The sequence below is a fragment of the Oxyura jamaicensis genome, chromosome 4, assembly GCF_011077185.1.
Source record: "Oxyura jamaicensis isolate SHBP4307 breed ruddy duck chromosome 4, BPBGC_Ojam_1.0, whole genome shotgun sequence".
Lineage (NCBI taxonomy): Eukaryota > Metazoa > Chordata > Aves > Anseriformes > Anatidae > Oxyura > Oxyura jamaicensis.
The window spans coordinates 67,270,430-67,294,677 of record NC_048896.1 but is presented as its reverse complement, the minus strand read 5'-3'; the positions used below and the strand labels follow the sequence as shown (position 1 = coordinate 67,294,677).

Here is a 24,248-nt window from a genome sequence, read left to right as displayed (position 1 = left end):
ATAAGCCTAACCTCACTGACTCCCAAATGTCCAAGCTGCCTATAAAACAGAACTTTCAACATAAAGTCACTTAGATTCCTGTTTTGTTTTCCTTCAAATTTTATTTTCATGCATGGCACAACTTAGGCATTTGGCAGGAGTCATAACTTCTTCCTCCTCAAAAGTACAGGGAGGAGAACATATAACTCCTTGCACTCCTTTTTTCTTGGAAATGTTTTTTTTTTTTTTTTTTTTTTTTTTTCTGAAATTGAAGTGGCCTCAGTTCTGCAAAGGAATACTTAAATTAAGGCCTTCAGTGAAAGGTTGACATAGGAAGATATACAAATAAAAAAAGGTGTAGAAAAATATTAAGAATGTCCCCCGTTTCTTGGAAAAAGGCACCTCATTTCAAATAACAAATTGATTATATAAAAATGATTATAGAAATAATTTCATTCTTTTGCCTTGAAGGACAATCCCTTCCCTCGCCCAGCTGGTAATGTAGTGCTCGATGCACTCCAGTGTACATCTGCCTCTCCTGGCTGCCAGGCTCATGTTCAACTTCCTGTTCACCAGAACCCCCCAGATCCTTTTCTGTGGGGCTGCTCTCCAGCCTCTTGTCACCCTGTCTGCACATATATTGATGGATAACCCATCCCAGGTTCAGAATCTGGCACATGCTCTTGTTTAAATTCATGTTCTTCTGCCCTTCCAATAGTTTTCAGAAGCTGTAAAATAGTCGCTCAACTAAGAAAAAAAAAATAAAAATCTGAACAATTACAGGACCTCCTGAAGGAGGTCTTCTTCAACATGAAGGAAGACGAATGCCTTCTGTGTACCCAGAATTTCTGAATTTTAAAAACATTTCTTAAATCTCTCTCTCTTTTTTTTTTTTTTTTTACTATTGAGTCTGACTTTTCATGTGCTCTGATTTTACCTACTTACAATTTCTGTAATTCCAAAAGATTATTCACAGGATATTCTAAACAATATGAGAAACTCATTAAAGATATTTTCTCCTCTCCTAAGAATACAGAGGTCCCAAAGCACTCTGAAATCCCTAGGCATGTTGAAACCTCACTCAGTGTTGGCAACTGCAAAACTGGATCTTTCTTGAACTACTTTTGTATTGGCAAAGGAGCAAAAGAAGAATTAGAAAGAAAAATTGCATGTGACTGTGTAGCAAAGTTCCACAGTGAGCCAGCACAGTTCAATTTTAACAGTTTGGAAGCTGGATATAAAAGTGACTGTGGTACTTTTTGTTACATTTTTGCTATCTGCTTTATCCCTACCACACCACTAATTCTCCAATGACATACTGAATTCCTGAACTTTTTGTTCATTTCAACCATATAAGTTTGTGAAAATAAACTCATCTCTCCTATGCAGCTGAAAGGTCTATATATAATTTTACTTTTTATAGACAAACCTCTCTGCCATTTGCAGAGAATACAGAATTTCAAATATTGTTAGCTTGTACTAAAGTTCCTTCAGGTTTTTAAGGAGACATAACTTTGCCAATCATTTGAGATGCTTTGAAACTCATCACATTTTAAAGAAACAGTATATTTAATCTTGCATTTATCTAATCTCATCGGTACTCATCGGTGCCTTGAGCATTCCTAAGACCGTACTATTGCAATATGAATATTCTGGTCTGAGAGTTACATTTTTTTGAAGACAGTGCTAGCACGCTGCAGGATCATGGGTTATTGAGAGATTAAATGTCATCTACTTCTCTCCCTTCTCTGAGATGAAATCCTACTTGGTTACATTTCAGTCTTTAGACTTGGTGGCCTGAAATTCCTCAGTGACGGCTTCTCATTTTTTTTGTTTGTTTTTGTTTTGTTTTGTTTTTTTCACCTAATAGGTTACTAAGGAGCAATAAACTTCTTAGACCAGTGCTAAACATAGTTTTCTCAGAGCAGGAACCTCAAACTTCAGAATGAAGACTGGACAATCTTCCCACTTTCACTCCTGAGCAGTATCTGCCATTCTGTATTGCAATGCATTAGCCATTAATCTTTACATAATCGATGCAGTATCATTTAATAACCATATTTCAGTATTTATTGTGAGGTAGCATATAGGGAATACCTGAAGTACCGATTTGGGTTACTTGCATTTTATTTCTCTTTTAAAATAATGCTAGTACCAAAACACTATATATATGGCTTGGTAAAAGAAGGTAAATAGAACAAAAATTCAGAGCGTACTCTATGCTTTAGGGGAAAAACAACACAAAGCAAAAAACTGAAAACTTTGCTATTCTCTGTATTAGAACACAAAAAAGTTCAAAGTGCGGTAGTTAATTTGAAGAAAATAAAAAGTGGCAACATGCTGGAATGTACAGTTTCTATGTATAGAAAACCCAACAAACTCAAAGCTCATGCCATTCAATTAACAATTTACAACACCTTCCTTGTATAGTACACTGCAGAAAATGGCAGACTGTTTCATTTCTATATTTCCAGACGCGTGTCCTTTCCAACCTCATATTTAATAGTGTGTAACTGCCTGAAGGGGAGAGATCAGAATGTGTGGCATGTCTCACTGAGAGGAATTTCGTGCATTAAAAAACCCCAAACCAAACTCTTTCAACTTTTAAACAGAGACGCTAACCAACTCCCTTGCTTCCACCCTGACTTTGAAGACAAAAATAAATAAATAATAAAGAGAAAAAAGGAAAAAGAGACAGAAAATATAAAGTGAGACAGAGAGTGAGACACACAGAAGGCAAGAGAGAGGGAGAAAGAGAGCGCAGGAGTAAGCAAATTCCTTATGAGAGAGGCTTATGTAAAGGACAAGAAGAAATGGTTTTCCATGATGTCACTCAGAGCATGTCTGTGTCTGGAAAAGTGCTTGAAAAGGCAGACATGGATTTCTTCCATTCCAGTAATGCAAACTATTCCTGCCACGTTTTTAAACCATGTTCCAGGAGTAAAGAATACCGTATGCAAGGCATGAAAGAAAACAGTATAGATATTTATTCACTACCACCAAGCCGATTTGAGTGAGCTGGTAATTTAGGTCCTATCATTTCCTCTTTACCTTTTAGAATCCAGTTTTTCCAATTTCCTCCCATGCTGTAATCTCCCCACCCCTTGCTTTTTTCTTCTTACATTTCTCACCCCCTTCGAAATGCTAATGCAAATATCCTACTTCTTCATGTGCGTGCTTCTACTTTCCTGTGCTCTCCATCTACTGGTAGAGATATTAAGCTATTGCTGCTACTGTTTCAGCTCACATTCCATGTCTTTGTCCCCTTGTTCTGTGCTCCCTTACTTGTCTCAGACCCAAGCCTGAAATACTTTCTTAGATAACACTCACAGGAAATTCTCACCAAAAGGCTTATTTACATATGACATTGTTTCTTTCGCCTTTAGGACTGCTTTTCTTTCTTTGGGCTTTGCATATTCTCTCTTCAGCTCAATGTATATTATTTCAGACTTCACTCTCCCGCCCCCTAAACAACCACCACCAAACAAAACAAAACAAAAACCCAACGCTCAGCTGACAGCACTCTTCAAATAACCATAGCTGCAAGTGGAGGCATGGATTCATGGGGGCTGAATTCAGTACTAACAAGACTGACAATATAAAAAACAATTATTAGTGATGTACTTTTCCCCCAGAGGCACTGGTCTTCACTGGTTTTCCATGGCCTGGAAAACATCTAATACCTATCTTTGCTATAAATGCAGACAGTTCTTCCACCTTGCTCTAGTCACAGTCAAACACTATCCAGTTGCATATAAAAGGAAGAGAAGTAATTTGAAAGCTCAGAGGGACAGGCAAAACTGTGTACGTACAACCACTGCCGGGACTAGTGAAAGACAGGCACAGACCACGGGGAAGACAAAGTATACTGTAGGGCAGGGTAGGAAATGGTATTAATAACTCTACCAACTTTAATGCAAGACACAAATCCAGAATAAAAGTTAAGAGGATGGAAAAGTCAAAGAAAAGACGAGAAAAGAAAAAAGAGAAAAAGATGAAAAATTGGAACAAAAAAGAAACAAAAGACAAAATAAATGGAAGAGAAAATAGACAAAAAAAAAAGAGACAAAAAAGAATAGAAAAAAAAAGAAAAACAACCCAAAACCAGAAAAAAAGACCACTTCAAAGATTCATAGCTAACCTAAGGTAGAGCATCATTTTAAAAAATCACCCTCATCAAGAACACATACACTTGCCAAAGGCATTCCATTTTCATAACATCCCAACAGGGGTCAAAGTCACAAGCACTATACTTCTGTATACGTATATGAGGAGATTAGCTGAAAACACTGTACAATAAATAGAACAATTCTAATCATGTCAAGACAACAATATCAGTTTAAATGGCCACTAATAATTATTTTTACTTTGGATGGCAGCAGAGTTGATGCTTAAGGCAATAGGTTTCTTGGTAGTATTTAAGTAGCTCAAGTGTGATTGCTGTACCTGCAACCAGAGTGCATCCTATGTGCTCCACTTGACAGTATTAGGATGGGACAACTGGATAATCTGAATTGCCTCCTTGTAGGAACTTCACATGAGGACAAGAAAGGACATGGTACTGCCTGGGACACAACTGCACCTCTAAACCAGCACTGTCTTACAAAAGAACTCCTGAGATCACAACTGTTTTATCCATCTTTAAACCACTCGGTGCTCTGTCTTCTGTTGAATTGCTGAGGGGCAGGATAAGGGGCTGGTAGTTCTCCGTCCACAGGATAATTTTCACTTTGTGCTATTTAGTTTGACTGCTGCTGTCCCATGACACTAATTCCTAGCAAGATGTAATAATCACGCACAAAGTCTGATAGAGAAACAATGGATTTCTTCATAAAGCTATGCAAAACCAAAATGGGAGTTGCCCTTGGCAAATTACAAGTTAACCAACAATTCAGTATCTAACAACAGTTCATCCTAGCTGACAGTCTTGTGCAACACTATTGGACTGAATAAAGTTGCAGCTTTTTTTCACCTATTGGTCTTCTACTGGCACACACCTCAAGTTCTTTCACAGCTTTGAAGGCCCTTAGTCCCAGTTCCCAGAAAAACTGCAAGCCAGCTTTCTGCGGCAAGGCTCTAAGTAGCTCTTCCTTTCCACTCCATACTATGCAGCAAGGGGACCTGCTGACCTTTTCTGGTACCCTTTTTCTTTTGTTCTGAACATTTTGATATATGTTGTTGTTACAGGATGGAAACAGTTATACATCTACGAATATTTCTATTTTCATGTTGTTTATTAGTCTTTAATGGAGAATATAGTCTGCTCAACTTGATGCAGTAAGTTTTGTTCAGAACTATCCTATGAATTCACATCATTAAAAATCCCTATGTATGTACTCTGCATGTGGTGACATTTATTCTCTGACATATCCTCCAGTTATTTTCTTTCAATGACAAAATTGTAAAAATGGTGAGATGTATAGATGTAAAAAATTATGCAATCCATTTTTCATTTTAAGAGGAGATTTCAGATTCCTCCTTTTCAACAGACTTTCCCAGTAATGTTTGGAATTTATTACTTGCTCTGAAATCAGACATTAAACAGAGATGGCATGTTTCACTAGGACAAGTTATATTGAGATAAAGTGCTATGCAAGAAAAATAGCATCCACACAAGAGAAACTGCCCATGTAAGGGCTTCCATGCCCAGCTGTCTATGGTTAAGAGAATGTCTGTGGTTGTACTAGATCAGTCTAGCCTGGTTTTCTCTCCCTGACTGACTTGCAGGAGATTACAGAATGCGTATGAAAAAGAAAAGCATGCCAGCTGTAGAGCATGCATGTACAGCAAACACTACGCCCAAAAGATGAGGTTGGCAACCTGCAGCTCTTGAGTAAAATGCAACTCCTGCAGCAGGATTTCATCACATGTAAGACTGTAATGGTAACAGGCAGAAGATATCTGCATTTGAACACCTTTTTATGGGTTGTATTTTTTTTCTCCATAAAAATGTCCAAGCAATTTTGAGACAATTTATTTTTACCTTCAAAAATATCAGCAAGTTCCACAAAATTAACCCTGAACAAGTATTATTGCCCTTTGTTTTAATAATCATTCCCTATGTACCTCACCTATACCATTCATCTCCTTCAGTTATCTCTTTTGCAAGTGTTGAGTCATGCCGAAATCCATGCAACAGCATTCAGATGTATAAACCTCTCCATTATAGCAATTTAAGCAAACAAATAAACAAAATGTAATTAATCGAATAAGAGTGTGCTTCCATACATAGTAGACTTTTGCTTTTTTTTCCAGGGAAAATAATTTTTTTACACTGTACAAATGATTTCACATCTTTTCAGCAGTTTTCCACACATAGACTTCTAACTTAGAATGATTTAAAATAATTTCCCATCTTTTCTTATGCATGCAACAACAACTCAGAGCTGGATTAGGGGATTCAAATTCTTTGATGCAAAGAAGCACTATATGAATTACATGCTGACAGAGAAAGTTTTTTTTTTCTAAACAATGACATAAATGTCACATAAGATTTTCTTAGTGCTGAAGAAGAGTTAAAATTTCATATTAACATACAGCTAAACATATTCAAGTAACTTCAAGAAAAAAGGGAAACTTGGTATAGATTCAACTCAGTCCATATGGAAGAGCACAGAAGAGAGACTCTCAATAAATTTATGAGGCTATAAAAATGGAGAACAAATGGGAACATTTCACATAGTGTCTGACATTCAGAACATATTGCCATGGAAATAAAAGCCCAACAAGTTCTGAAAAGTTCAAACTAAACCAGCTTCATAGCAAAATTGTTTAAGTTAAAAAAGGCATTAATATCCTGTCATTCTATTAAACTACCATTTCTGAATAGTTAGAGAAAGTGAGACTGTTTCTACTGATTTCATCTCAAAGATATACTTTTGAAGAATGACAGTTTTAGATAAGCTTTAACAGGAATTTCTTGCCTCCTTTCTTCATTCAAACTTTGAATGAAGTTTACAGAAATATACTTTTGCTTGCTTCCTTCACAGGTTTATATCTAATAAAGCAGGCTGAATCCCTGCTAGTCCTCAACATTGCTAGTCTGCAAAACCTGGCTATTCCCGACAAAACTAAATATTCAACAGTGTCAGTGCAAGCCTCCCTAAAATTTGATTGAAAGGGGCGTGAATAACTAAACAGGTTGATCTGTGAATAATTGATAGAACAACTATATTTTCTCAATGATAATCACTTGCAAATTGGTATCTTCATATTTCTTTCCTTTCACAATACAAACAAAATTTGGGAAAACATGCTAGTCAGCAAGTCACTTATAAATATTCACTTACACTTACTTTTTGGTCAAAACATCCAGCTATCAAAGTCTCAATGTGTCACTTCTAAATGCTGACTGAGAAATAGACTAACAACTAATTAAAAGCTGATTTATTTATGCATACCAGTCTTTTTGTTTGATATAATATAGAACTGTCAGTCCCCTAAAAACTGAGTCAGTAATCTATCATGTGAATCTTCATTACTAGCAGTGTTTAAATAACAAGGATTGAACTATGTTATTCAGAATACAAACCTATAGTCATAAATGCTTTTTGCAATACTTAAATCATCTTACACACTTAATTTTTCACCACAAGGTATATTTAAAAATAGGGATAAAATTAACTAATAGTGGTATTACCTTTTCACATACTCCCCCACTTTTTTTTTTTTTTTTTAATAATGATGTCTAACTATTGCTGGAATGAGCCTCAGCTGTTTCCTACACACTTCTGGGATGCATAGCAGCAAGTCAGATGCAGAAATATAAGTTGGTGGAATGGGTTATTTTTTGGCTATCAAAATCATTAGCTTTGAAAAGGTACTGAAATCAAAGAGGAATTCTCTGAGCAATTTATTTTTTATTACATGTATGTTTTCCAGGACATCTCTATCTATAAGCTAAATAGAAAATGCTCTTTTCCACTCCAGTTTCATAGTAATTTGGATTACCAGCCTGAACCCCTGTATTTCACATTCTAGATCTTAGGGAATTCCTCTGTTCCAGAAACTTTCTTGACTGAAATTCAGCCTAACATTGTTTTTGTGCAGAAACTTGTCACAGTTTTTGGATCATGGTACTTGGCAGGCCTGAAGTCACAATGTTATCTTAGAGAAACATTATGGCAGTCAGATAATTGAAGCATGGTGCTGACTACTCTCTTGATTTTTATAAAATGGGATATCAGCAATGCTTCCAGGCATCAGACATTCATTTGGAACTGGAGGACATACAACTCTCATTTATGTCATGAGGCTGAATGCAACTTCAGGCTGCCCTCTGGTAAATATCTAAATAACCATATTTATTAATCAATGGGGCATGACTTAATACTTTGAATATAGTGATAGTAGGCATGAAACAAGCTTCCTGAAGCATGGGAAAAGTGACATAAGACAGCACGTGGCATTTGAAAGGAGTATTCTACATCCTTGTGGTAGTTTATTCTGGTCAATAAACCTTTTAGCTCTGAGACAGGCCTTAATTCTGAAAAAGAAAAATACATCCATATACTGATTCATGTGTCATTTCTGATATGTACAGCCTTGTTTATTTAAACAGACTTACTCTGAGGAGAAAATACATTTAACTGATTGCAGAATGAGGTTTAAAGACACAAACTAAATTGTGGCTGAAATCTTTAATTGTTTGACTTCATATGACTCACATGATTAAAGGTCAGATAATTTGTTCTTGGAGAACCTGGAAAGCTCTCTTTCTCTGCATCTGCTCATGATCATCTAACAACAACACAGATGATTTCCTGCTTTTAAGTCTTGAGTATTTAAATTTGAACTACATAGAAGTATATTGGTCCTGAAAGCAACACAATAAAATGCATTCAAAGATTTCAGTTTCCATTTGTCAACCTTAGACGCAGCAATACAAATAAACACAATGCTGATGTGCAAGAACGTAACAGATTTGACTTCAAGTGTCAGTAAGTCAGAAATGCAGTGAAGAAAAAGGAGTGCAAAGAACGAGATACCCCTCCTTTCTGAGTGGTTTGGGGATTCTCTAGCCTAGACCCAAATGCAAACAGGATGTCAGAGAGCAGACTGCAGTTTCTCGGTTCCCTACCACAGCAGCATTCCCTTAAGTGACCAGAAATGGTAATACCCTCAGCCTTTTTGCTCATGCAGAAAAGATATAAGTTGTGTTCACAGGTCTGAGCAGCTTTTGAAGAATTTTGAACTTTTTGCCCATTACATTTACAGACAGACATAACCATGAAACTTTCATCTGTAAAACATGTAAACATGATATATTTCAATGTAAATACACATGCTCTTCTACTGAGCTGCTTGAATATCCACAACTTCAGGCATGATCAATTTTTAGCTTAATGTAATTTTTTGTCACAAAGACAATGAGGTTTCCCATTCTCAATCACAAGAGGCTTGGATAAAACAAGAAAAACGAAAACCATGCTGGATTTTGCAAAACAAACAGAGACTATCTTCTGGGAAGCCTGTGAAATGCTTATTTTTTTCTCACAGTTGGAAAAAGCAACATGCCAAGGAACAATAGCACTCTAATATTAGAGGCTTAATGCTGTCAAACCCACATGCCTCCTATTGTGATACACATGTAAATGTGATATTATGTTGTGTCAGCTATCATGTAGCATACTGAAAACAGGATATGATTTTTATGGATACTAGCATTTAATGTACAAATAAATTATTGCATGTATGAATATAAAATGTGGAATTCCTAATATGAAACTTAAAGTTCAAGGAATTAATCTAAAAACCTTCCAAACATCTTATGCCCATTAAAAGATAATTTTTTCCTCCCTCATTGTAAAATCAATTATCTTTAGGACTAAGTGAATTTTTTAAGCATTTCTAAAGTCTCCCCACCATCATTTCCATTAAAATTTAATTCCCAAAGAAAAATATCCACCTTTATTTTATCATATCTTATACACATTCAGAGTAGTTCTGTACAAGATGAAAAGCTTTTGAAACATGAAACAATCTATATGTTTGGTTATGAAATGTTCTATTCAGCCTTCTCGTCTGTAACGGGTTTAGTGACCAACGTCCCCTTTCCATTGCAATTACAAGATTCAGGCAGAAGATGGCAGCATACAGTGAATTTAAAACAAAAAAACAAACAAACAAACAAACAAACAAACAAAAAAAGTATAAAAGTACAATTAGCAAAGTTACTGCTGAAGTCGTATTTTTTTCCTTCTGTTTATAAACAAAAACAGAACAAAAAGACAGTTGTTGTACATAACCAGACTGACACACTGCTGAAGACAGTATCAGCAACACTCCAGAAAGTAGGAAGACATGATAAAAAAAGACTGTATGTAAGCATAGCTGCTATAAACAGGTTGCAAGAAGAGACAGAAATACAGACATGCATCTTGATGTCATGGAAAGCACTCAGAAGTCTTCATGCTTAGCAACATGCAAGATAAGTATTTATATTTCTGATACTGTGTTGGGATCAAACTTGGAAACAAAAGTGGGCAGCCTAATATATATATATACCCCGGGTGGTACTGCAGTTACATGAAATGGCAAATGTTTTATTGCAGTATGAATTTTGGTTCACTTTGGTCACTGAGGAATCAATACTGATGGACTGAGAGTGTGTCCCTGACCAGTGCAGCACTGTCAGTGATGTCATATCTGGAGTCAGTGTTTTTGGTTTAAATTCTAGCAGCTGATAACTCTCATTGCAAAGAGTGCTCACTTTTTGGGACTTGTAGTGCTTTGAAACTTTCATAGAGCAAAAAGCACCTCTACCATTTGCATTTTGTTTCTTTGTTCATTAGAGAAAAAATAAAATACATTTGGAGCTAACACAGGAATTTACACTCAGAATATGAATTCCTTCAGGGGCCAAGCTGGTGTCAAAGAAAGATTTTTAGAGGTTCATGTAACAAACATAACATAATCCTGTGGTTATCTACTACAAGAATGGCAAATTCAGATTCATGGTGATTTATTCATTGGATAAAAACTTTATGGGATAAAAAAACAGGCTGTTAGAATCCAAATGAAAATATAATTTTAAAATTCACTTTCAAAATTGTCTGACCCTGTCTTCTAAAACACTTTTTTAAACATTGCAATGAAAGCTGGCAGGCAATACTAACTTAATTAACATAGTCATATCCTTAAATGCTTTCCTATCTTCTATTCATGAAAATTTTAAGTTTTAAAGAAACAATATTTTGAATAATGTTGCACATTGAGTCTTTCTCTCTCATGCCTACAAGAATGACTTCCTATTTTGCCTGAAGGAATAAATGAATAACACAAGGAACACCACAGTTAATAAATAAGTATATATTAAACAAAGGTATGATTCAGGGAGACGAAAATCTATCACCTTTCATGCAGCATAACCTACTCTGCATGATTTTGCTAAAATATTCTGCATGTGGTTAACACAACTCATAGTTCATTGAATTTAGTATAAAACAGAGTGAGAGATGTAAACGCTTCAAGCAGTGACTTCCCTGATAATTCTTCTTTAGGGATATTTAGTTATAAAATCAAGTTTTCCTTGTACTTAGCATAAATTTTAATTTTGTGCAGTAAAGCAGCAAGAAACATGAACTCTATTTTTCAATCTACAAAGCTATAAATTATTATTCACAGAATGATTTGGCTTTCTCTAAACAGCTGTAGTTTTAAAATATAATATGAATCAAAAGCATACATTAAAGTCTATTATTTTATTACATATAAATGAACAGTTTGCGAAACTGTCATCTAAATAACAGAACCTCTTTCTCAACCCAGTAACAGAAATTGTGAAAGTGGATTTACGAGCTCATCCAGGGTTTCACTGAAATCAGTAGCTGCACCTGAATCCCATTCTAGTGCTTAGCCAGACTAGGTCATTTTGAACTCGCAGGCACAACTGTGCCTAAACTCACTTTGAGAAATGAATGCATTTTAAGTGAGTCATTACAGCTAATCTGAAAAACAATCTTCTCCTAGATACCAGCTTTTCTGGTGATAATAGATTTCTGATTACTTTGCACAGCATGATTAAGGCTAGGCTGGACATTGTTGAAGCAAGAAGGATAGGACAGCCAAGAAAAGCAGTAGGAAATAATCACGGCTGTTTTTTTTTCACCTGATCAGAGAATAGATAGGCTTTGCAGAACAGATGTTCAAGGACAAAAATTTGACCACAACTTTTAGGCCTGAGCTGCTATTGTCCTTTAGCCAACTTTTCTTATTTCTTAATTAGTTAACTTTAAACTACACACTGGAGAAGGCTATTGTAACTTATCTTTTGTTATTAAAATATTCTGAAGTTCTGTAACAACATATTGTTTTTATAATAATCATGACAAATTTAAAACTCAGTCATTTCTGATCTTTACTGTTGATCAACGTTATAAGTGCCCAGATGTGTGGCATTAGTTTGCAGAAGGCAATGACATATAGGATATTTACATTCCTTGCTCTCCAGATCCAGACCAGACACTCCTATTCTTCAGTGTTTCTCATGACCACTGGGGCAAAAGTATGTTTATTTCATATTTTTTAAGCTGATTTCAACTCCCATGTGACATATGCCTGCCAAGTGTACAGTTAATATTAAAAAAATCAATTTCTATTTTGGAGACTAGTGCATAAAAAAAAAACAGAACATAGGCATGTGCTAATTATAGATGCATGAACATTCTTCACTATGTAAACATAAGTAATATAAAGATGCCAGAAACATTTCTTATTATCCAGTCCTAAATGATTTGGGAAATGCACCTATTCAGTCATTTGAATCCATATTTCACAAGGACTAACCACTTATGTACCTTGTTGAATACGAATGTTTTATTTGCTATGTTATGGACCAAACTCTATTGATCTCATTTACTATTAATTTACTATTTAATAATTATTTATTATTAATAAATTAATAATAAATAATTACTAATTAATAGCATTACATACTATTAATTTGCAGATAAGGTTTTATTTGGTACTGAATTAAAAAAAATAATACTATTTTAAAAACCTCTGCAACTGGAAAGGTTGTTTAAGATTTCCTAAAATCTGCCCATGAAAATTTAAAATGTCCTGCTTTTTCATTAATCAATGAGTGAATCATTTCTACCAGAACTATCACACCAAATTCTGCTTCCAGATATTCCAGCACAGTGTGGCATTGTTAGAATATGTATTTTTTAGTTTTTAAATGCATATAAAAATTAATAATCCTGAATGAATGTAGTTGATCTATACACAATTTTCCTATCTGTAAGATAAGGTCTCCTGAAGTTATTATGTTTTCCGAGTTATTCAGCAAGGACTAGATTTGAAACCTTCCTGCCTTATTATTCCCACCCGCAACACCCCCAAGTCTGCACAAGATGCCTTGTTTTAATTGTACATTCTGCTTTTCATGCAGTCAAGGGTTTGCTGTAGTTTGTTTAAAAATACCACATATCATTCCATAACATAACTAATTGCAGTTGCACTCCTGTTTACATATTATTAATAAACACAACAGAATAAGTTGTCCTTGGAGACTAAGCATCTGGAGTCCTTGAAGATCTGCAGTTGTATGCAGCAAAAAGGAAGTAAAACCATTGAAACCGTACACTAGGATTAAAAAGTAGCTTGCTGAGTTTGCAGTGCAGAATAATCCTATTCCTCGACCAGTTACTCTGACAAAAAAGAAAAAAAAGAAAAAAAAAAAAAAAAAAAAAAAGGAAACTATGACAAGAGTCTCCCTTACAAATAGAACACAACACTTTTACGATTTTCATGGGTGATCTCTACACGGAAATCACTGGCACAGAGGCATCCTTGATGTCTGTTCTGGGCAGCATTTCATGGCAATGCCATTCACCACACCGTTTTTAAAAACTCATTCTGTGTAGAGCCCAGTGCTAAACATGACCGGAAGAGTACGGGAGCTTCTTTTCTACCAGTATGGGGTGGGATCACAGTCCAGCACCAAGCAGCAGGTTATCTAGTCATGTAGACCAGATGAACAACAGGGCTAGAGATGTACAAGGGTAAGGACTAAGGATGATTTTAAAAGATATCTGAGAGGATCATGTTTTTCCCAGTTTGTAGGAGAGCTACACACAAGTAAGAACGACAAACTTTTTTGTACTTATCAAACCCACTCTGATAAAAATGAAAATATGGCCTTTGTCTGAAAACACTTAGTAAAAAAAAGCTCACCCCCAAATCCCACTGTAGAGTGTGGTAAATTGCAGTATGCAAAACTTCAGGAAAAAAATTGTTTGGAGGAAATTTGGATTCACTTATTATCAATGTTAATAAAAGCAGACTCTGGATTGTAGCTGTACAACCGACAAAATAGCAGAGGTTTTTTTTTTTTTTAATATTCAAATTTACTCTACAAAGAAAAAAAAAAAAGGATCTCTTCAGAATCGCATATATTAAACATACATTAAAAAGGATATTGTAGAACATTATTCCCAAATGTGTTCCGCAAGATAAATCCGGCACAGTGAAAGTCAAAGAATTAATACTTATTTAAGGTGAATTAACATGTACTGTCTAACTCCAAAGGAAGTGACTCACATCTCTGCAAAGCCAGGTGGTAAGAGTTCCCCAAATATTAACAGAGAAACCCAAATTTTAAAAGGGATGTTTAATACCTTAGAGAGTGTCTTCGCTCTTCTCAGGATCTGGCAAAATGGGATATCACCTTCCAGCATAACATATGTACTTATTTGAGAATTTGTGCTTCTTTGTATGCAGTGACAGAGTGCAGAGCTCTCTATTTGCTATAGTTATGCACTGATGATAAATTACAAGTGAATTTATTTTTGTACAAATGAACAATCCTAAATGTAAATGTTTATTAGAACTTTTGTTACTGCCTCAGTCAAAGGCATTAATTAACTTGCTATTATTACAGGATAGTAAGTGACAATTTGTCTGTATTTTACTTTATATAAACTTGTTATAAACATATATATTTATGCTAACCACACTTTATATTTTAATATTTTATCCCAGATTTTCTGCTGGTCCAGTTACCAGCAGTGGTAGAATTGAACAGATGGAGCAGTCATTATGCTAAGACTTTTCAGCAAAAGTTTGGAAAAGTTTAGATTTCACTGCTTTTTGAGGGAGCATAAAGAGCAAGTGCAAGTGGAAACAAAGTATGTCAGGAGTTTCTTCAACATTCAAGCTTTTCTGTGCACACTGATGGCTGTTATGAAGAAGGATTCTTCAGTAGACGGACAATGGCAGCAAAAGGTAGGATCGTGCTCCTGTTAGCTATGAATGGATACAGAAGGCTGAGAGCTCCATTGCCTCCAATCTGAGGAGTAAATTATACAGCAAGTTGCTTGAGCAATGTTTCCCAAAAGCCAGTTGTGTAACAGACAGGAACATGCATCTAATATGTACAGAAAGAGTATGCACAGCAGTCCCATTGGCTGCTTACAAGAATTTAACTGAAAAAGTGGAAATGACACCTGGAGGACCTGCCTGTGTACTGTATAATAAGGAATGCTTCCTTTTGAGTGCATTGCTCAAGGCTCTCACCAGTTTTTACAAAAGGCACTTTAGCTTTTTTAACAGCTTGACGAAAGCTCTTTGCCATCTCTGAACTCTCAGGCCTGTGTCTCTGGAAATATATCACTGCTGTGCGTACTGGCACCTGCAGGAAAGGGTCTGTCTGCTCAGAGGCTTCCCTTTGATGCCAAATGCGTGAAGCTGCTTGCCAAATTTGTCCTTAGAATGACATTCCCCCTTCAGTAGTGTAATACCTCTGCTTTCAGTACACAATGGTTTAGCCTTTCAAGATGACTAGGATGACCGGGTTTAGGCATCATAAATCAGGCTATGTGGTTCAACTGTCTTTTTCACTGGCTGCATCCTCCAAGAGACTTAGAAAATGTTCCAAGTGACACCACTTTAGGAAACGTTATCTTCCAAAGTAAAATGCAATAGCTCCATTAATCTATATTTCCCACATAAAAACTCAGCTTATTATAGTCATCACCCTATAACAGGGTTTCTAAATGTCAAACTTTTACTTTGCCTAAGGATTCTTTGCCACTCAAAATGCACCTTGAGACAACTAGCATTACTCGTCCATTTTTTTCCATGTCACACGCTTACTTCTGTATAATCAAATTAGTGATTAGTATAAAATAACTATTTCATTTGCAACCAAATATGATGACTGTTGTTAAAACACAATCTTTATACTCACCCCAGCCTTTGGTTTAGCTCCAGAACTGGCTGCTGTACAGGATGATGCTAGGTCAGGAGTCTGAATGTGAGGAGATAAGTTTGTTTGTGAGTGACTTACTGAAGCAACATCCACTCCACTTTCAGAACCAGATTCAACATCCTGTTTAAAAAAAAAAAAAAAAAAAAAAAAAAAAAAAAGTTGCAAGGCTTTTCAGTAAGTATGATTATGAAACAAAAATCTACATCTTCACATCTTCTAAATAACAGAAATGTTTAAATAGGACCACTCAAACTTATATGCCTAATTCTCTATTTCTTCCCTTATTCTTCTCTGTAATTCTCCTTATTCTTTTCCATCACCTACACATTCTCTTGCTTTCCTTTTCAGTGTGGTGGTTTGCATTAGCTGCTGTTATGAAATTATAAATCACCACTCACTAACATCAAAGCTATAATTCCCCTAAATAGTAGAATGCAGGGTAAGAAAAATCAGTTCAGGGCTAGAGAAGTCTGTCATTTTTCTCTGATGTTCAGCATTTCCTGCGTGCTCCCACCTTCTGTCTCTGGCAGCACTGCAAGCTCTGTGAACATCTGTAAACCATTACACAGCTGAAATGACATCACCACGCAGCAGTTTATACAATTCAGAGGTACAGCTCCCTCGTTTTTTGGAATCAGCAAACACTTATCAGCCAAATGTTATTTCTGGTTAAAATGCCCTTAATTTTAATGACACTGGTTACATTCCTTATTTGAGAATAAAAAGAAGAAATATAGGGCATTTTATTTTTGAGGAAGTAAAAATATAGCGTGTGGTTGATTTACTGCGTAGAGTGAGGGTAGGGGATTATATTGCTTACAGATAAATTGTGACATATATCTGGCAAAGAGCTGGCTATGTGTAGGACCAGCCATATACTGTCAGGATTATTAGCTGAGGTGCAGCCTGCGAATACAGTGCATGCAGAACTATTAACCCCATCCAACTCTGCAGATTAAACCTCAGTTTCCTAATACCACCTTCCTCGAATAGCTGAAATAAGGGGCAGAGGTATCTCAGGAGTTTTGTCCTGAACTGCCAATTAGACAGGTGCCTCTGCACCAAGTACTTAAGTGTGCTATTTTCTGGAAAGGGTTATTAACTGGGAACAAGGCTGTGCTCTAAGTGGGACTATGCATTCAAGCCAGGGTGTTCCTGCCAGCGTGTCCTCTGCAACATGAAGCACTGGGAAATGCAGCAGAGCCATAGAAATGCCTCTGCAGAAGACAGTTTGGGAACAGCTGGTCTTAGAAGGTCCTGTTCAGTGGAGCTCTACTGCTTTGGCACAGAACCATGCTGCCTGTCCTAATACCCACGTTTTTGTATCATATTAAAATGTGCATTAAGATGAGACTGAAAACAATGCACAAGTGCTCTGAAGACCAAACCTTTTAATCTTCTGATTCATACTACTCAAAGGCTCAAAAATTCCTAGAAAATCTGTGTGTATATATATATATATATATATATATATACACACACACACATACACACACACACACACACCATATATACCATATTTGTTGCAAGCTGTCCTTCATGGGGACTGTTTTCCAGCATGGAAACAGGTACCGGCCCTGATTATATTGCAGGCTTACTCATATAGATTGCCCCAACTCCCTGTATTGCTATAAGAAATTAGCTAAAATGCTGGCACTCATTGGTGAGATATGGAGAAAAGACATTACCATTGTATTATAGCATTCCCCTCTCATCAGTGCCCAAGGAGATACTGTGAATAGAATAAATTTAACTATTGAAACTACTAACTACAGAAGAATAAATTTAACTATTGAAAGTGTAATTATGTTGCATCCTATATAAATGATATATTATTTAATATTCAGCTGACCAAACCCACTGAAACGTAAATACATCTTTTCTCACCTGCAGACCACTTACTAGACTACATAGCAATAATGAAGTCTGGTTTTAATTGGAAAAATCCCTCATAATTTAAAACAAAATACTACCAACAAAAACAAACAACCTGAATGTTAGCTGAGACATTTTGGGGCAGTATTTCTCAGGTTTCTTAAATTGAAAAACAGCTGCAACACATATGGGTAAAATTAACAGGAAGCCTGCATGAGAATACCTTGGGTCAGTCATTTCATGTTCTTCACAGTTACACGTGTAAACATTTTTCAGAAAAAAAGAATGCAATCACATTTGTGACCTGTGTAATCTCCCTTCTGACTACTCTCAGCAAGGAATTCTCTCATTTAAATAAATCAAATAATTAAATTAATTAAACTAATTAAACTGCATGATCAGAATCTTTCTTAAAACAACAGAGGATTTCATAAGTGTGTTTCTGCCAAAAAATTCCTTCTCCCTGCCGGAAAAGCAAGACCTGTAGCTCATGTTTACTTTTAGATCTAATTTAATGTCAAATTACATGTACACATATACTCTGAGACTTGTGTGATCCTGACTCGGTGATGACTCTGTGTTTACACTAAGTGATAGCAAGAGAGCCAGGTATTTTCTGGATCTTTAGGACCTCCTTTTCTTTCATCTAGGGAACCTCTGAAGTGCTCATTTACAAAAGGATGTCAGAAACGAAATACTGGATGTCACTACCACTGCCTTCAAAACATGTACAATCAAAAACACATGACAAATTCTTTACAAACAGAGCTTTAGTTCTGAAAGGGCTGATAAATGTGAAGAGTGAAATAATAAATAAATAAACAAAACTGAAGTAAAGAGAGATTTTACTTAGAACAATAGGAAAGATTAAGCTCACAGGTATATGCCTCCGTTTGTATGTTGGGGTGCTGGATGGAGAAGAGCCTGCACTGAGAGCATTTTCAATATCCTGATCCAGCTGGTCCAGTTTCATAATTAACAGCACCATTGAATCCAGTCGTGGTCGATCCCGATCTTCTGTTATTTCCTAAGGAACAAAACATACAATTGCTAAATCTCAAATGGTATTACTTGAAAATAATAAAATGCCTATTACTTGAAAAGAATAAATAATCCCGTTTCTTAATTTGGCATGAAAATACATTAAATAATAATAAGAAAACTCTCTATTTTTTAGCCAGGGAAGAGAGTTTTGTATCATCAATTCACTAAGAATTGATTTACTGCTGGCAAACATTTTATATTAACAATTAATATACATAACAGAAATTCAATTTAAAAAATTGCCCACTTGTTTGATACAAAGACAATATTGCCATTTCCTTAGTACACATAAATAGTTACAGATTCTAAACTTTCCTCCAACATTTCACCCCAAGTTGACTAAATTGTTTGTACAAATTCAAATTATAATGGTTAGTATATGATTGAAATGGGAGAGAAGGAAGTTCAAAGAGATCATTGTCTGGCAGAGGATAACTGCAACTACTTTTCCTTCTGGAGCACATCAGCATAACTATGCTTTGTAGTTTTTTGCTGAATTTTCTTTTATTTTGCTTGGGAATTCTCGATACACACAAGATACATTACCTCTATAGAAAACACAGCATAGTAGATACTTTGACTGGGGAGGGGATATCAAAATGACAGCTTTGAACATCTAGTTTACGCAGTTTATTTTCCTGTGCTCCATTTGTATCAGATGGAGACAAAAATGATCTTCAAAAGGGCAATTCAAAGCAAGGTCTTCAATTAGACGGAGTAAATAATGTTCTCAAGGAGTTCCTCCCTGTCTTTTTCTTTTATATAGTGTTATCACAAAAGTTAACCAGCTAGCCTGCCCCAAAATTCAGGAATATGAAAACCTCCACTGGTTCCTGTACAGATTTCCACAGTAGGAAATTAGAAAATGGGAAGTTCTATTAACTCACTTGAAATAATATTTTTACAAATCCTTCTTGAGAAAAGGAAACAAAGGGGTTATAATTGCTTCATTGTGTCCCAGAAGTAGGGAATATAAATGCCTAAATTAGCCAGTTCTGATAGTTACTAAACTGTTTTTCCCGTTATAGAGAGATTTCTCCATTTAGTTAGCAGTAAAAAAACTGCTATCAGTTTTATATAGACTGCTACAAAGACTTTGCTAAACATGAATTAAATGTCTCCAGTTAGAATTAAAGGAACAGTATGGATAAAACAGTTTTATAAAACATGGTCTACATGGTCTATATGTGAAGACAGAATTGACCAAATGTTACTTAAACAAATCTTAGAAAAGCAGAAATACAAATCTCCCAGTCCATAGCAGAGTTATGTGTAATGTTCATAGCAAAGACCAAACCCAAGAAGACTGCATTTCATTTTTCATTAGAACATGATATTTTGGATTGGGTTGCTGAAAAAGCTTACGTGTTTGCAGGACATCCTGATGAACCTGAACTGAGAATGATCCTGTGAGAATATTACCACAAAATGACATAGCAATCAGTGACTTCGTTTAAATTTTACTTTCTTTCAAACTGAAAACACAATGTCCCAAATGATTCATTGAAACTCCATGCATCATCATTTTAACTGATCTTAAATTGATGTTCCAAGTTTATAAAAGTCAGAAGGACTTGTGTTCCAGACCCCTCACCAGCTTTGTAGCCCTTCTCTCGGCATGCTCCATGGCCTCCATGTCCTTCTTGTAGTGAGGGGCCCCTAGCTGAAAACAGTACTTGAGGTGCAACCTCACCAGAGTAGAGTACAAGGGGATGATCACCTCCCTGGTCCTGCTGGCTACACTATTCTTGATACAAGCTGGGATGCTGTTGGCCTTCTTGGCCACCTGGGCACACTGCCAGCTCATGGTTCAGGTGAGCAATCAATCAGCACCCCCAGGTCCTTTTTCTCTGCATAGCTTTCAAGCCACCCTCCCCCAAACCTGTAGCATTGCATGGCATTGTTTTCGCCAGACTGCAGGGCCAGGAACTTAGCCACGTTGAACCTCATCCCACTGGCCTCTTCCCATTGACCCATCCTATTCAGGTCCCACTGCAGGGCCTTCCTACTCTCTGGCAGATTGACACTTTCCCCCAACTTGGTGTCATCTGCAAACTTACTGAGGGTGCACTAAATTCCCTCAACCAAGACATTAAAGAGGATAGGCCCCAACAGTGACCCCTGGGGACCACCACTTGTGAATGGTCACCAGCTGGAATTCACACCACTTAGGTTTGGTTGAAAATACAGCACTGGAAAGGGTAATTAACATAAAATTCATAACTGACTGATAGACAAAACTAATTGCCCTACCACAACTAAATGAGTGGCGATGAATGGATGTTTTTGTTTTGGTTTGGTTTTGTTAGGCATTTTACATGAAGAAAAAAAAAAATATGAAAAAACGTAAATGGAGTTTTCTCCAAGCAAATTGTTTGACTCTTCTTGATTGAGAATGCTAGGAAAGAATCTGCTGAAATGAAGGGGGGGGGGGCGGGGGGTGGGGGGGCAAAATATTGCTCAAAGTGATATTCAGGCTTTACACAACAGGCTGACTTTGCAAGCAAGCAGTTCTTTTGGAAACAATAATATTATCTGTATGGTATTCAGTTATTCTCTTCAGTAGTCCTAGCAATAGTTTGTAGTTCTGACTGCTGTTGACTTCAACTTTGTCATGAGAAGTTTTAACATTTTAACTATAGCTTCTGTTTTCACAGTTTACTGAATATCACAATAATCTCCTTCTGTTTGGCCATGTTGCTATTAAATTGTGTACATAAAAGCCTAAAAATTATACCAAAAATAACATATACAAATAAAAGAAGGCTAATCTTGAGCTGGAGATTCAATACAACAGACTAAATAAATATTATTAGGAAATTAATTTATGTTTAGACATTTTTAGCCTAGATATTATTTAATAAATTTCCAAGAGCTTTATAGCCTATTTGTCTTTTCTCTATCTCCCTTGTGTGTATATTCTGAGATTTTATTACCAAAGCGTGATATGATCTAAAGCCAGCAAGACATTAGCAATTCATTTGTTTTCATTTGAAAACATAGCATTTCCTTTGCATACAGTCTCTCACATTTTCCTACTCTGACAGTTAGTTACTTTCCAAATAAGTATACAATCATATAGATGACATTTATGAAATTAAACAGAAATTCTACCTTTAGCATTATGAAATCAGAACTTAAGTATTAGAAGGTGCCTGTTTGAAAATGACCCTTACAACCTCAATTTCTGCCTTCAGCCATTTCAAGAATGTATGATGAACATACAGGGTAGGTTAAACTTGAAACTTGTCAGGAGATTTTATTTTCAACATCTGCACAAAATGAGGAATCGCTTTAGCTTACAAACTGGAAAAAGCAATAGTTGTTTCTATTTGTATACTCCCTGCTGTGAAAAAGGAGTTAGTTGGATTTGAATGTATTCATATGTTTAGAACATTGTATTGTAGTCATTCCCAGAATGAAAGAAGCTAGAATTACTGCTAAATTAAGTATTTCATCCCCAAATTTAGATTCATATTAAAAGAAATCCAAGCATTTTTACAAGGAAAACATTTCACAAGCCGTGTTACTAGCATCGGCACACAATGCTAATACAGTGAAAATATTCTGGGAAATGTAGCTACAGATGAGATTCAGCATCTTTTTAGACGCTTTTGCCATTTTGGAGTTTATATTGTCATTGAAAATAATAACGCTATTTTTTCCCCCCACATACTCTTATGTCTTCAAATGTTTGTCTTCTTGCTACCAAGCTTCATTGTGCTTAAATTTGTAAACTGAGGTTGTTTAATAGGTGTCACTACAGCAATGACACTCTGCACTAACACCTGGCAATCTCTGCATATAAAGTTCTTTGTGCAAAATATTATATTTTTGATTTTGAATGTTTTGTGGATAGACAGCAACTGACGTAGAGTATTTCTAAAAATACAGAATACCTCTTTTTGTTTGTTTTTAATTTAAGATTGCAACTTTTATAAGTGTGTTATCAGTACAATATGACGATTGTAACCTACAAAAGAGACCAGTCAAGGTGTAATTTCAGTCCTTCTACACTGCAGCATTCAGGTCACAGGCTTTGAAAACTACCTAAAAATGTTATCTTTCCCTAAATTTTACACTCATAATTTACAGTTCCATATTGGAGTCCTATTCTTCACTATATTAGGGGAGTGTTCTGAGTAGAGAATATTAAAACACAATGAGAAAACTAAAGCACTCCATTCCTTTTTGACACAAGACTCAAGTCCAAGACACCAGCAAAGATCACAGTAAGGTTACTATTGCAAATCATATTTTGAACAAATATTTAGAATAGACTGAAAATGGAACAAATAACATAAACATACACTGATGTATGCATGCACAGGTGTGCTCATGCATGCAGATGTCAACACACATTCACACACGTTTTTGGGAAAGTAACTTTTTTCTGATTCTTCTCATAAGAAATTTAAGTAAATTTCTGACTAAATGTTTCCAAACATAATGTATTCTGTAGCACTGCTTTACAGTTCCCTCCATAACATGCACTTTTTAATTCCCATTAAACCTATAATGGAGTTATATTTGCAGAAGTGAAGACTTCAGAGGCACTTGATTTCTATACAATGTAGAAATTGTGACTTTCACAACCATATCCTTCTGGAAAAGAAAGGCAATATAATAGCATCTGAAAGTCTACTTCTGAAAGACACATCCTTTTAATAAAACGCATGCTGTTTACAGTTTCAGACAAAAATAAATGGTTCCTTCCTTCAGCAATAGCACTGTACTCTTTAGGAAGAGAGGAAAAAACATTGAAAAGTGATACAGAACATAAAATCCAAATCTACCCAAGCTGGAAAATCCCAGGAACTCAAAGATTTCTGGCCTAGAAGTGAGGTGAAGCTTCTCCACTTCCCCAGCCTTTCCCAAGATCTTTCAAACCCGTGTGCTCTTCACAAATAAGGTCTCCTGAATTTCACCTGATTTCCACTGCATAAAGTTGCCATCTTTCATGCTCTAATTTAATCTAAATAAAATCCTAGTAACTTCCTTTCTACAGACATTTTCGCCTAAACACATACTCAGCCTCTAGGCTGTACTCTATATTGGATGAGACAGATTTGAATGTAGTTCTCCATGTTTCATGTTGGCCAAATAAACTACCTAGCAGAGATGTTATTTTAACAGT

At 35.9% G+C, this 24,248-nt stretch overlaps 1 protein-coding gene across 3 annotated transcripts in view; it reads right to left on the bottom strand.

Annotated features, from left to right (window-relative positions):
* Nucleotides 1-24,248, bottom strand: part of DLC1 (DLC1 Rho GTPase activating protein) — a 286,531-nt gene that overhangs the window by 148,912 nt on the left and 113,371 nt on the right. For all 3 annotated transcript variants that reach the window (XM_035323410.1, XM_035323411.1, XM_035323409.1), the window contains 2 exons: nucleotides 18,945-19,094; nucleotides 16,172-16,312 (listed from right to left, as the gene is read on the bottom strand). In XM_035323410.1, the coding sequence (XP_035179301.1) occupies nucleotides 16,172-16,312; nucleotides 18,945-19,094 (291 nt within the window). The remainder of the gene's footprint in view (nucleotides 1-16,171; nucleotides 16,313-18,944; nucleotides 19,095-24,248) is intronic.